The sequence below is a fragment of the Aulonocara stuartgranti genome (genome assembly GCF_965226115.1).
Source record: "Aulonocara stuartgranti genome assembly, chromosome: 17".
NCBI lineage: Eukaryota > Metazoa > Chordata > Actinopteri > Cichliformes > Cichlidae > Aulonocara > Aulonocara stuartgranti.
In genome coordinates, this window is record NC_138953.1 from 4,248,208 (window position 1) to 4,263,378 (window position 15,171).

A 15,171-nucleotide genomic window follows, 5' to 3' on the forward strand; every position below is an offset into this window, starting at 1 on the left:
AGGCTAACCACGTTATTACATTAATGCATGTAAGTTCCAAAAAGGCTAAAATGACCAAAGAAAAAGTGGAAAACAGTTAAACATAACATTGTTGGACAAAGTTTGTGTTTTTTCCATTGTTTAAGCACTGCTTCCAGCCAAGAGTGATGCCATAAATCCCCTATAGCTGCAGAAAAGGCTAACATTGTTATCTTTTTACAAAAAAACAGCTGAACATGAGAGGTTTTTGGACCAATTTTGTGTTCTCCATTCTTTAAGCACCGGTTTGAGCACCGTTTAAGCACCGGCACCGTTTCAAAAGTATCGATTTGGCGGATAAAACCTAAACGATACCCATCCCTAGCTAGGATGCTAGGCGCAGTGTTGAGCTTTTGTTACCTAGTGGCTACACAAGCCAGCAAGTACCAACGACCGGATTTGGTGTGTGGTAGTAACAGGTAAATGTGTATTTTTTTTAATTATTTGAATATATATATGAGTGCTTGTGTATAAATACACAAACAATACACATATGCTTTCAATGTGTAATTTGAGTGATCTAGGTAGCTCTGTTAAGGAAGTTCAGTTAATGCTAGAAATGTGTTCTGGAGTTTGTACGTGCTTTGTCTCTAGGGACCACCGCACATATTTATATTGAATTGAATTGAATTGAATGAATGCTTTATTGGCCATATGCAGGTTGCCCCGCAGAGGAATAGGACCCCCGACTTGCACACACAACAAAGACATCACATGGGAATACAGTCGGAGATCAGCAGCGTTACAGAAAAAAAAACACTGAAAAAGTACACAACAATGGGAAAAGTACAAGAGGAAAAAAAGAGACCTCTTCTCACGCTGGGCACCTATGGGAGGACAGCATGAGAACAGGAAACAAAAAAAACTCCTCTACACAGAGCGCACATAAATGTCCACATTACAACATTGGAGCACGTGACAAGCCACAGGGGTTGGGTAGGGGGTGAGGAGTAATCTGAAGGAACACAGCAGTCGTCCTACACAGCGCTACCATTCCAGCGCGGCACACAGACCCGCCATCTTCCCCCACAGGAAACAAGCATCGAAGGCGTTTGGAAAGGGAGGGGGATGAGTGCGTGCTTATCAGTGTAAGTGTATGTGTGTGCGTGTCCAGAGTTCAGCTGAGACGGTGTCCTTCGCTCAATCAGGCTAAGTAAACAGTCTGCTAGCCAACCCAGGTGGCCTTGCATGGGATGGGAAGAATAGTCATCACACAGTCGTTATCAGGGAGTTGTTTTGGTCGGCTCCAGCCTTGGGCCTGAGCAGCTGGCGCCGTGGTGTCCATATGTTGAATATTGTTGATTTCTCCTTTATGCGAGCAGCTCCGAATTTAGCACTCTAACACTGGTCTCTCGATCTCCCGTTGGAGAGCCGCGAGCCTCCCCATGATGGTATCAAACTTCTGTTCGGTGGTGTTGTCATTCTTTTGATTCTGAGACCCCACAACTGCAGTGAGCCATTCTGTGATGTGATCTAACTTTCGCTCAAGGGTCTCATTTTGAGCAGGCCTCTCTCTGATGTATCCCATCATACGCTCAATGTTGTTATTTTGAGTCTTCACGGCAGCTGTAAGCGTCTCCAAGGTGTTAACCATGCTGCGTTCGTTGTGAGAGGTCGCGCCTCGTCCCATCGCTTCGATTCCAGCGGGCAGCCTTGGGGGGGTTTGAACAGCTGGTTCCGCTCTCTTATTTCTCCGATAAGTCAGGGCCAAGCCAGCTCCAATCAGCAAGAACCCTGTTATCATGGTTCCGAATAGATAGATATCTTCAGCGTCCTCGATCGACATGACCCTCCAGTTATGCCACCCGTCCATCGTGTATCCGGCAGGGAAAGTCCCTCCAGGGCACTCAGGCTCTCCCGAGCCCAGACTTCTTGTTGAGAAAAGGGTGTCAATAGCATTCAGAGACCAGTTGATCAAATCCATAATTCTGTTTTAGGTTTTAGAGAACGACAGTGAGAGACTGTTCGAGGTAAAGTAATACACACGAGACAAGACAAGGACACAAGAGGCTAAGCAGGGAAGATAAGGGGAAGGAGGAGAGGAGAAAAAGTGCGACCGCCTTCGCCAAGAGCCAGAAGAGAAGATATATAAACATATATAAATAAAACCACTTTTTTTTCTATATTAGTAATTCCTTTTGTGCATAATTTTATATTGTTGTTAATAATAAATTAACTAAAGCAACAAAACAACCTAAAGAGCCAGTTCGGAGTTGAAAGAGCCGGCTCTTTTTAGTGAGCCGAGTCGAAAGAGCCGGTTCTCTAAAAAGAGCCGGAAATCCCATCAATAGAGATAAGTAACAGAGAAAAAAAACAAACCAAACTTGTTGTATGGTGAGGTGTTCTTTAGAAAACTTCCTTTCTTTGTGGAAATGACAACATCAAAGTTCTCAGTTTGAGGTTTTCTAGAGGAGAAACCTGAAACTGAGATAACCATGTATCGTGAGGCCAAACAGACTTTTTCGTCTGTATTGCTGAAAGACAATAGCCTTTCAAACTTCAAAATAATATTTATGCATACAATAAAGATTTTGACCCATTGCTCAGATGAGACCTCTCTCTGCAAAATGTTTCTCTTTATTTTGTAGATAAATTATGGTGACAGGACAGTAAGTCTTGGGCTTGAGTCCCAGTTACACGAAGCCCTTCAGATATTACGTTTCATGCCGATACCCTGTGTTATTGCAGGTAAGCAACAGAAATGTTTCTTTTCTACATTTATGGTTTCTTAGACAATCTTGGGCAAAATGATTGTTTTACACCACTTTCCACTTTGATTTCAGCAGAAATAATTAAACATTTTTCTTCTCCACTTTATGGATGATATTTCAGTTTAAGTGAGTTACTGTTTGTCTTTCAGTGTTGATGATCATCTATTTCTGGCAGAAGAGACTCACTGTTGAGATGAATAAGCTCTGACCACTGATCGGCCTGAGTGTTCTTGGGAAGTTTACTGTTTGTTTGTTCAGTTCATGAAGTTAAGCAAAATTATTACAAAGCTTTTTAGGAACTGAAACTATTTTTCTTTGTAGTTTCCATTTTCAGATGCTTTGGTTCTTCTTCATAAACAGGCAAAATAAACTTTTATTTCACGCTAAATATTGTATTGAGGTGATCCCTGGTGGCTAAAATGAATTTGGAGGTTTTTCGCCTCACAGGATTTGAGGTAATAAAATAATCACCATAATTTAAAAATCACATAAACTCTTTTCTTTCAAACCTATGTTTGCATTATTATAAGCGGGAGAGCACTAAACTGTGAAGTGATTTTAGATTACAATGAAGGTAAGGCAGATGAATGATATATCTAAGATAGTAGATAGTGGTGTCCTTACATAATTTTCAAAACATTACAAAAACAGTACACTGTCAAAAAAAACACCAAAACCATTGCAATGCTTTCTTCTATGTTGTTAAGATAGAAGGAGCACTTTGAGGCTTCATAAATGTAGAAAATGAGAAAGAGGAGGACAGATGGAGGGCAGTTAATGAGTTTCAAAGTGCAGAGGATTAGTAAGGAGGAAGTGAGGGTAGAAGAAGAGTGGAGAAGTGAAGAAGAAGTGTCCCGGTGCCAAATTTAAAGAACAAGGGTTATGTGCAGAGCTGTGATAACTACCGAGAGTTAAATCTGTTAATGCTGTTGAAGTCAGGAGTGACAGAAGTATGTGATGTTGATACACTGAGGACAGTAAGACAGTAGTGAGGTGTGCAGTAGGAGTGACAGATGGGTACAAAGTTGGGGTGGGATTACATCAAGCATTAGTGCTGAGCCCCTTCTTATTTACAATAGTGATGGATAGTTTTTACAGATGAGGTCAGGCAGAAGTCTCCATGGACTACGATGTTCACAGGTGACTATGTGATATGTAGGGAGGTAGTGAATGCAGATGAGTTTACTGTAAATACCTGGGGTCAACCATCCAAAGCAATGAACAGTGTACAAGAGAGATGAAGAGTGTAGGGTAAAGTTACAATGCTTGAAAAGGCCATAAAAGTGACCGGGTGAATATATTTCCTACCCATTCATTGAAATACCCCTCACATAACATGCGTACAAACTAAAAAGAAGTAGACATACGATATGACTCACACCTGTTTTATCATTAAAGAAAAGATATTGCTCCTACATCCCAGCCGAGAAATGCTACAACAGTGCATTGGGAGGCAGCTGGAGATGGGGAGGCAGTGGGCAATGGCCATACAAACATTGGCAGCAGGCCAGTGGTTCATTTCTTGTCCAGCGATCCAACTAGTCATCATACTGGGCTGTTTGGATGAAAAAGGAAAAAAGGGCCGATTGTTTTGTCCAGCCCTGAGGTCGACCATGGTTGGTTGTCACACTTTGTACTCTTACATACATTGGTGATCACTGAAACATTATTCAATAGCAAATCCTGAAATTACAGTTTAAGTTGCCCTTTAAGACCTACCATAGAACCAAGTCCGCCACAGCTTATATTTTTACATGTTGTAGTGCCATTTTTGGGAGCATTTCAAGTTGCTATACATCAGTACAACCATTAGAGCCTACATTTTAATAATATGTATGCATTAAGTGCATAGAAATTACATAAAGTGCAAGAAAGTGCAATAAACTACAAAAAAATTGAAAATCATTTTTGTTTTTTTAACATATTTCTAGTTAGAGAAATTTAAGAGGCTTATCCCTCAACTGTAAATACAAAAAAGTTGCACAAAATAGTTTCCCACCACAGGAAATTTATTTTTAGTGTCTTCATAGTTTTATTTTTGAAATACACTAATTTTTATATACTGCAGGAAAAACGAAAATAAATATTATAATGCAAATTTGCAAAAACGCAGCATATGCATCAAAATAAACTATTTCCAGCAGTGCTATTTTAGTTCTAAGCATCCCAGAAACGACACAGAAAGTCATAAAGTCAAACATAACTTTTAAAAACACCAGTATAGGCTCATGAGGCCCTGATGGTAAAAAAGAAAAGAAAAAGAAAAAAAAAAAAAAAAACTAGATTTCCGTGAAAATGACATCACTTTCGGTTTCGGGCAAGTAATGGTGGACATGCAAAAGTTCACGCTGACGTCTATTCTAACGTAGGAAGTGTTATGAACAGCTGATCGGATCGGCAAAGCGTGTTTCTGGAATATTATGTTTTTGTTGCTGCAAGCGCTTTTTATGCAGTTTTTGTATAGCTTTATGTGGAAGGAAACCGTGACCTAGGAAAAGCCGATGGCATAAGATGTAAATGCAACTCCTCCGGTTTCATATGCAAAAAAAAATTATTGCGCTAGCTTACGTGGTTGCAGTTCTACAAGGATTTAGAAGTAGTTGCGCAAAACGGAGCGTGCCCACTCTGACCGGTTAATCTTAAATCTATAGTGTAACCTCTATAGCTCTGTCTATAGAAAGACTATCTATTCTTAAATCTATGATTAAAAAAAAAGAAAGAAATGTAAACTCCCCTAATCATGTAAACATGAGAAAACAAATTGCCTAGTAGCTCAGACCTGCTCTCCTTTTTCAGTCTTGATGCAAGTCCATCCAGGTAAAGGAAGTTTCCAGGATCTCCATTTTAAGGTTGCCAGTTTTGATCTAGCAACCTTGTGCTTCATTGAGAGTCACTGTCACGGCTGGGGCAGCAGTCGTGTGGTAGAATAAATGAGAACCCAAGATGCAGACGGTAATGGAGATGCAAGTGGAGGTTTATTTACAGTGAAAATAACAGAGGTGAGGGCAGAACTGAACATAACCCTAAACTGGGTAAACTAACAAACAAACCTGGAACATAAGGTCAGCGGGAGAAACTCAGAGATGGCAGATGAGAAAGGCTGGACAGAGAGACGCAGAGAAACATAGTGGAGGAGCACAGGCAGACACACACTATACACACCAGGTAATCAGGAAATGGCACACAGGAAGGGAACCCAGCTGGAACTAATGGGCATAACGAGACACAAACCTACAAAGTAAAACAGGAAACTCACAGACTGTTTTACAACACAAACTCGGGGATACAAACAGAGTACAGAGGACAGACACAGGTAGGGCTGATAAAAACACTCAAGCACTAAACACAAGAACCAAACCCTAAGAACTAATACCAAAATCAGAATTAACACAAAACACAAGGTGATACCAAAAGGAAACAAAAAAAGCTGGGTCAAAATGACCCAGGACCATGACAGTCACACAGTCCAGTTATAACAGCTGTGTAGCCCTGGATGGGCGGGTGCACAGTCTTGTCCTTGGATCGGCTATTGGTATATCAGTACATCACCACAAACATTTCTGGCAATAAAGAAAGAAAAAAATGTCACTGCTTTTACATGCTTACCTGCAAAACATATTCTATTGGTTCCATCTTTCAGTGGCCTCTGTCAGCTCTTGTTCTACTCTTTAAATTAGTGTAGTTGTCAGCCTGGACTCCTCTTACTACACATTATCATAATTCGCTTAAGAGTCATTGCGAAGATGACACCTGAATATGAATGGCTCACATTGCTAGGCAGAGATGACCATTAATGCTGTTGCATCAATTCAATTCAATTTTATTCAATTCTATTTATATAGCGCCAAATCACAACAAAAGTGACATCAAGGCACTTTATATTGTACAGTACATACAGAGAAAAACCCAACAATCATATGACCCCCTGTGAGCAAGGAAAAACTCCCTTTTGACAGGAAGAAACCTCTGGCAGAACCAGGCTCAGGGAGGGGCGGGGCCATCTGCTGCGACCGGTTGGGATGAGAGAAGGAAGACAGGATGAAAGACATGCTGTGGAAAAGAGACAGAGATTAATAACAGATATGATTCAATGCAGAGAGGTCTATTAACACATAGTGAGTGAGAAAGGTGACTGGAAAGGAAAAACTCAATGCATCATGGGAATCCCCCAGCAGCCTACATCTTTTGCAGCATAACTAAGGGAGGATTCAGGGTCACCTGGTCCAGCCCTAACTATATGCTTTAGCAAAAAGGAAAGATTTAAGCCTAATCTTGAAAGTAGAGATAGTGTCTGTCTCCTGAATCCAAACTGGAAGCTGGTTCCACAGAAGAGGGGCCTGAAAACTGAAGGCTCTCCCTCCCATTCTACTTTTAAATACTCTAGGAACAACAAGTAGGCCTGCAGAGCGAGAACGAAGTGCTCTAATAGGGTGATATGACCATTATCATTAAGATAAGATGGGGCCTGATTATTTAAGACCTTGTATGTGAGGAGCAGGATTTTGAATTCAATTCTGGATTTAACAGGAAGCCAATGAAGGGAAGCCAAAACAGGCTCTCTCTTTCTAGTCCCTGTCAGCATTCTTGCTGCAGCATTTTGGATTAGCTGAAGGCTTTTCAGCGGGTTTTTTGGACATCCTGATAATAATGAATTACAGTCGTCCAGCCTGGAAGTAATAAATGCATGAACTAGTTTTTCAGCGTCACTCTGAGACAGGATATTTCTAACTTTAGAGATGTTGCACAAATGGAAGAAAGCAGTCTTACATATTTGTTTAATATGTGCGTTGAAGGACATGTCCTGGTCAAAAATGACTCCAAGGTTCCTCACAGCGTTACTGGAGGCCAAGGTAATGCCATCCAGAGTTAGAATCTGGTTAGATACCATATTTCTAAGATTTTTAGGGCCGAGTACAATAACCTCAGTTTTATCTGAATTAAGAAGCAGAAAGTTAGCGGCCATCCAGGTCTTTATGTCTTTAAGACAATCCTGCAGTTTAACTAATTGGTGTGTGTGATCTGGCTTCACAGATAGATAGAGCTGGGTGTCATCAGCATAGCAGTGAAAATGTATGCTATGTTTTATAATGATACTGCCTAAGGGAAGCATGTAAATGTAAACAGAATTGGTCCTAGCTAGTGATACGCAAATCATGAACGAATCGTTCAGTACTCGAGAATCACTTTACTGACTCATGAATCGTGATTCACAAGCCCAACCAACTCACTGACTCATCCCTGTTGCTGTTAGCAGCAATGTATCTAGCTTATAATTAAAATTGTGGCGAAAACAACATCCAGTATCTTAACAAAAAAATTTCTCAGGACTCACTCACTCACCCCCTCCCTCCTGGCTCACAGTTTCTTCACCACTCAGAAAGCCAACAATTTAAGGAGAACATGCGGCTAAACATGTCACTCCTGGTCTGATTGGGGACCAGAGAAAACTACAGAGTCTGACACTGTTTTGGCAAAGTTCCACACAGATTCAATATTGATTTTAGTGACCTCCGATTAGCGTAACTGGGTGTCATTACTGCCGACGTCATTACTGCCTGCATTTAATTTTCCCTTTTCATAATGCCAGATGTGTTGCTTTCATCACCGCTGTCTGGGAAATCCCTGATACTACAAGTAGTCAACAATTTAAATTATTGTCTTGAGCAGTGAGCTGAGCTAGATGATGCTCAGAGTGAGGGTTGGGGTTAGGAAAGACAGTTGAATATGTTTATTGTGGGTCAATATTTTAAACTGGATCACTACTGTTAATCTTTGTTTGCAGAGTCTTTCTTTGACTCTTTGAATCATTTACACTATGAACTATGAACAAATTAAAAGTCTTAATAGTTCTTACATTCTGTTTGTTCCGTACATTAAAGCTGCTCTCGTATCTCAGACTCAGAGTGATGTGGTCGTTTGGAGTTTCTGTTAACAGATTTGGAAACATGTGATTGTGGTCTAGTGATTAGAGCTCAAATTTGAGAAGATCTCTCCAACTTATCCAAAGTACTATAGAACAGACCTGTCTTACAGCAACACTGTCAACATTAAACTCATATTGTTTCCACAGTGGTAGCACAGAGTGGGACATTTTCACAGTTGTATTATGACCAACACTTTGTTCAGACTAGCATCAGAAATAAGAAGTGGCTCTGCATTGAGTTTTTCCTTTCCAGTCACCTGACGTGGCTCTAAGGTGATAGTAGGTGGCGATCTGCCACCTACTGAGTTTCTCCAGTAGGTGGCAGATCACACAAATAAAAGACTGGCAAAGTCATCTCTTACAAAAGTAACACAGGTCTGTCGTGGTAATGGAAGTCAACAGTAACGCAGAACTATTATTCAGGTATGTTTCAGATTAATAAACCTCAGTGTGCACCTGGATGAACATTGTCGTCCTTCAGTGTGTAACAACTTACTGAAGGTTCAACAAACGCTTTCTCATTCGCTGAGTGCTGTCACTGTTTAGATTTTGTTCAGGTTCTGCTGTCACACTAAACTGTACAGACTTGAGAAGATGGCAGAAAGTGAAGAAAACAGCTGAGGGAAAATATTAATGATGTTAAATCCTAAAATTAAAATCGGATTTTTCTATTAACTGGGCGTGCTTCCTTCCACTTTCAACACTTCTCTTTTCAGCAGAGGCGCACTGCGCTTTTACGCACGAGTTTAGAGGCACTGTGTCTCAGAGCAGAGTGCCATGCAGACCTTCAGTGCATGACGGTGTCTCAGGCACAAGTATCACTGCTGCTACAAGATGATCCTGCTGCTCGCTCTGCTTTCTGTTCTCTGGGGAAAACTGGGTCTGTGCCAGGAGGAGGATGGAGGCTTTACCTTTGATGGAAACATCCGCCAATTCGCCATGACCTCCAACACGGTTTACATCGCCACAGAGGAGAGGCTCTACCAGCTGAGCCACGACCTGACTCTGATCAACAGTCTGACCCAGAGGGGAATAATAAAGACCGGAAACCAGCAGGATGATGTGCAGTTTCACCGGGTTTCTGACACAGCTGAGGGGAACGCAACTTTCAGCATCAACGTGTTGTTGCCTTTTACAAGCAATGACTCTCTGATCAGCTGCGGTGTGACTGACGATGACTGCAGTTACTGCGAGGTTCTGGACCTGAAGAACATCTCCAACCTTCTGTACAGAGAACACATCCAGGTGGGACCTCTGAAAAGCAGCAGCAGGTCAGTCAGCTTTCTGGTGGATGTGAAGAAGAAAACTCAGACTGACACTTACATTCTGACCGCGATCCAACAAAACAGAGAAAAGCCCGAAAACAACAAGTGTGGTATCAATCAGAAGACTATCAACCTTCAAAATACAGATAACAAACAAGGTGGAGGTATATTTTCTATAACTGATAGAGCTTCAGGCACACCTCAGATCACAAGTAAAGGTGATGTGGAGTTTGTTGACGGGTTTCAGCTTAATTCAACCATCTATCTGTTCTCCAACGCGCTCTCAGCTCAAACAAACAGAGTCCGTCTCATTTGGCTCAAAGGCGAAAAAAGCAAAACTGATACACTCAAGTCTCTGCGGGGCGCAACTCTCAGTGTCTCTGACGGTGACAGCAGCAGACTCGTGGCCTCCTCGGTCATCCCGGGGGAGCAGCCGGTGCTTTGGAGCGGCGTGTTCAGTGTGGATGGAGGAGATACCGACACCAAGCTGATGGTGTTTGACATCAGCCCTGATTACAGCAGGAACACCGACAGAGATCCAGACTTCTACACCTCTGTGCCATCAGAAGTGACGGTGGGTCGCTGTATAACTTCTAAACATGTTCTGAATGGTTCCTGAATGTAGTTTCCACCTGTGCCTCCACATTTTCACGTGGACAATCATGAAAGCAAAATGTTCACAGAGAGGCAGATTACTTTATCACACAGTGTGGTCACAAAACTAGAAACATCAATCGATTCAGACTCAGTCTGCTACTTCACATAAACAGTTAATGTTAGGCTCAAACTTTCCCATAAAAAACACTTACATATATATATATGTATATATATATATATATATATATATATATATATATATATATATATATATATATATATATATATATATATATATATATATATATTGAAGTGTACCTCTGGTGCAAATTACTGACCTCTGTCATCATTTTAGGTGGGGGAACTTGCACAATCGGTGGCTGACTAAATACTTTTTTGCCCCACTGTATATACATATATATATATATATATATATATATATATATATATATATATATATATATATATATATATATATATATATACATATATATATACATATATACATATATATATATACACACAAAATCAAAGAAATTCTAAAGTTTTACTGAAGACACAAGAAAAAGGAGTCTGAATTATTTAAGCTGCTGGTATGTCTGCTGGTGCATGTGACAGACAAACTGAGTTTCACTGAATGATGTTTGACTTCATCACTATTTGAATATGTAGTTGAGAGCAGGGGTGTAGCACTGAACTCTGGGGCCTAAACATATGTGGGACCTTTTTCTGATCATCATCAGAAAAAGTTCTAATCTTAACATATCTACAATATCAGATTTGATGATCAGTGTGTTTGTTTCTCAGCCAAAGATCCTAAAACCTAAGGCAGTCCTCTTCAGGCACAGCTACATGACCTCTGTGCTGGCAGTGAGGCAGAGAGGCTGGATGGTTTTCTTCATTGGGACAGGAGACGGCCAGCTCATTAAGGTGTGTATGAAATGAAACATCTAAAGTACTTAGTTTACCAGCCTGATTTTAAGATGCCATTTCATCATCCTGAAATGCACTGGCTTCCTCACATGAAACAAACATGAAAGATAGTTCTGTCACCAAAATATATTTGTTGAATTAGCATCTATTCATAAAATCACGAACAACCATTGACCCAAGATAAATAAAAACCAAAACTTTTTAAGAGGCAAATTATTCATGATTTTTTAGCTTGCTTATTTGAACTAGTCTCATTTTATTTCATTGTTGAAGTCTGCTGCAAACTGCAGTCACTTGTGGTCCCTGTAGCTTCTTTGTGTGCTCTTAGTCTCACTGTGAGTTCATCTGTTCACACACTGCAAGGTTTTGTTTGTGGAGTGGAGAAATGAGAGCTGTGACCCTGAAAGCTCAAAAAGCTTCAACAAGTATTTTATCTAATATGATGAGAGCAAGAGATAGAGAAACAAGCTGAGAGGGATGTTGTCATGGTTTGATTTTTTTCGGTCATAATATCGACTCTTTGATCACAGTTTGTGATTAAGTCGGAAAGTTTGTTTTACAGATAAGAAATACCGACTGTTTCACAACATATACAGCAGATATCAGCATGACACTGAATCCAAGCAGCACAAACACATAAGAGCTTCTTATGAATGAGGGAAAACTTAAAATAAACAGCCTTTCATTTGGAAGATAGTGGTCAGAGAAAAATAAGCAATTGAAATGTTCATTAAACATAAAAACGTGAATTCTTATTTTCACAAATTCTTGTTGTCAGCTGTCTGTGGACAGGAACTATCACGCTGCCTGTCCCACGGTGCTCTACAGGACAAGTGATGATCGCAAAGTGTTTCCCAAATTACATCTGGATCCAGTGGGTCATAAACATGTGTATGTGCCATTTAGAAACCAGGTACTTAAATTATTTACTGATTATCTTAATGTCACATGTACCTGTGCTGCATTTTAAAGTGTTTGTTGTTCTAGATAAGGCGAGTTCCTGTGTCAAAGTGCAGCACGTACACAAGTGTGCAGGAGTGTTGGTCTGCACAGGATCCATACTGTGGTTGGTGTGGCTCTAAAAGCAGGTGAGAGAAACAACATGCAGCTGATGTCTCCAAACTATTCTGAACTTGGTGATCATTTCTCCTTCTTCTCCTAGCTGCACATTTGAAGATGACTGCACAGATTCAGACTGGCTGTCCATTCCTGATGAGTCCCAGCACAAAATGATTTCCCACAAAGTTGAAAAGGACACAAACGGACAGGTACAGCTTACAAACACAGTCGGGACTGCAATCATTTGTGGCTTTCAGGTATTTCTCACACATGTTCTTCATTTTCAGATTTTACTAAAAATCCACACACACTTGACTGTGGGCCAGGAAGTGTCGTCCAACTTTACCTGTCAGTTCACTGCAAGGTCCAGCTCGATTTGTGCTTTGAATAACCCTCCTCCACAGTTCCCACAATGCACCTGCATCCTGTCTGATCGTACACTTCCTGCTGATGGTCAGTGAGTTTTCATAAATAATCCAACGAATGAAATACTTTGCAGTCAGACCTGCTTACTGATCTGCAACACTTCCCAAAAAGCAAAATAGAAACATTACAGAGCTGACTCTGACAGATGAAATATTCTTTACTAGTTGACAAATCTGAGCTGTTCGTTATTACAAACTGTTGCAACTCATTAAACATATATGTCTAAAAATTAGCAATTGAAGGCTATGACACTGATCGTGTTTTTTTTTTTAATTTATTTTATTTAACAGGTCTGCATGTCACAGTGAAATTTAGACTTGGTTCAACACAACTGTCAGAACAGCTGAGGTTAACTAACTGCTCTGACATCAGTGGACCACCAAGTTCAGTCTTGTAAGTCCAATCAATTATAAAGATTATGAAGATGGATCACTAATAACACAACATTATGTGTCATCACCAAGTAAAATGTATTACTACTGAGGAGTCTCTTTGTTTTATGTTGTATTTTTGGACATTATCGTTTTCTTGATGATTTCAACACTAATATGTAATTGTTTCTCTTCAGGTGTCAGCAGTGCATCAAAGCTGGTTGTGGATGGAACACAAACAGATGTTCCTGGGCCGATCAAACAGAGATCAATGTAATAATTCATGCCTTTAGTTTACCTAGTTCAGGTTTTTCCTCATTAACATATTTGTTTTAATTTTATTTCGCTGATACCATTCTACATGTTTAGGCTATTTTGATGTATCTTTTTTAAATCTACTTTTGGGAATAAGAAAGTCTATCTTATCATATAATTAAGTCTTCCACTTTAAGTTTATATTACTTTTGAGATTTTTCAATCATTATTAAGGGTGGGTTGGTCTAATGTTCAAATATCTATTGCTTCTCAAAAGCAGCAATATTATATGCAATAATATGTTAAGTGATTATGACAACTCACAAATACCAATTCAGTTGCTTGACAAAAATCGTGATTAAATTCTTTCCTTGTAAATAAGACAGAACTTCCATTCTCATCAGTCCTACATAGTTTCTTTAGACAATGACAGTAAACCTGCCATATTGATTCCCTCTGCTTCCTCCTGCAGGACAGCGTTTGCCAAAATGTGCAGTCTGGGAAGAACTTCTCTGTGAGTCTGAACCTCAGTCCTCAAACTCATTGTTCCTCTGACACCTTATTCGTGTTCAAAGCTTCCAACATCAGCTGATGGCCGTGGATTAAAGCTGATCATTTTTTGTCTTACTGTCAGATCCCAGAGATCTCCTCCATCACTCCCAGTGTGGTGTCTTTCTACGGTAGAAACCACGCAGTGCTGTCAGGTCGTAACCTCGATAATGTGACTGCAGTGAGGATGCAGGCCGATACTGACTGTACTCCAAAAGAGTGAGTCACTTTACACTAGTGATGTGTCAGTCGCGAACGAAATGGCTCTTAGAGCCGGCTCTTTGACGTGAACGACGCGAGCCGGCTCCTTATTGCAAGCCGTGTTTTTTTGTTTATCCCTTCTCTCACCCTCTCTCTCTCACACCATCTCTCTCTCTCGCACTTTTTTTCCGCTTCACTCCGCACGCGAGCCTTGTGCTTTCCGCTGGGATGAGGGGGGAGGGGTGGTAGTTACACTCGCAGTAGCGCAGGAACAGACCGGGAGGGAAAGAGAGAAAGAGAGCCAGGGACAACAACGTCACATTAGAAAGGTATAGTAATCATCCACAACTATTTTCAGTTGTGGATGTTAAAGGGTTCAGAAAGTTTATTCATGCAGGCCTATATAACAAAGAATGTGCATCTTCTTTTTGTTTTCATATTTTAATTTATATTTAATGGTGTTATGGTTTGCAGTGTTTTGTGTTGTTTCATTTTAAATTTGTTTAAAAGGAAAAAGCTGAAAATTTAAATAGTTAAAAGTTGTACTGTGACTAGTTGATTTTTGTATTACATTTTATTTATTACATTTTATGTGGAGTGAATAAATAAAAGTATATTTACGGTGGCCCCTAGCGACAAAGCACGTACAAACTCCAAAACACGTAAAAACTCCAAAACAAAAGACAACAGAAGTGCTCCAGGATGCTAGGCGCAGTGTTGAGCTTTTGTTACCTAGTGGCTACACAAGCCAGCAATTAGGAACGACTGGATTTGGTGTGTGGTAGTAACAGGTAAATGAACTTTTTTTTTTAATTATTTGAATATATATGAGTGCTTGTGTATAAATACACAAACAATACACA

At 40.2% G+C, this 15,171-nt stretch overlaps 1 protein-coding gene across 2 annotated transcripts in view; it reads left to right on the top strand.

Annotated features, from left to right (window-relative positions):
- The first annotated feature begins 8,977 nt into the window (after positions 1-8,977).
- plxnc1 (plexin C1) overlaps positions 8,978-15,171 on the top strand; it is a 32,875-nt gene continuing 26,681 nt past the window's right edge. The window contains exons 1-11 of one of the 2 annotated variants that reach the window (XM_082511098.1): positions 8,978-9,075; positions 9,369-10,491; positions 11,322-11,444; positions 12,226-12,360; positions 12,435-12,535; positions 12,610-12,715; positions 12,794-12,959; positions 13,223-13,325; positions 13,501-13,576; positions 14,031-14,072; positions 14,193-14,326. In XM_082511098.1, the coding sequence (XP_082367224.1) occupies positions 9,487-10,491; positions 11,322-11,444; positions 12,226-12,360; positions 12,435-12,535; positions 12,610-12,715; positions 12,794-12,959; positions 13,223-13,325; positions 13,501-13,576; positions 14,031-14,072; positions 14,193-14,326 (1,991 nt within the window). In that variant the 5' untranslated portion in view covers positions 8,978-9,075; positions 9,369-9,486. The remainder of the gene's footprint in view (positions 9,076-9,368; positions 10,492-11,321; positions 11,445-12,225; positions 12,361-12,434; positions 12,536-12,609; positions 12,716-12,793; positions 12,960-13,222; positions 13,326-13,500; positions 13,577-14,030; positions 14,073-14,192; positions 14,327-15,171) is intronic. The other variant, XM_082511099.1, reaches the window with a different exon arrangement.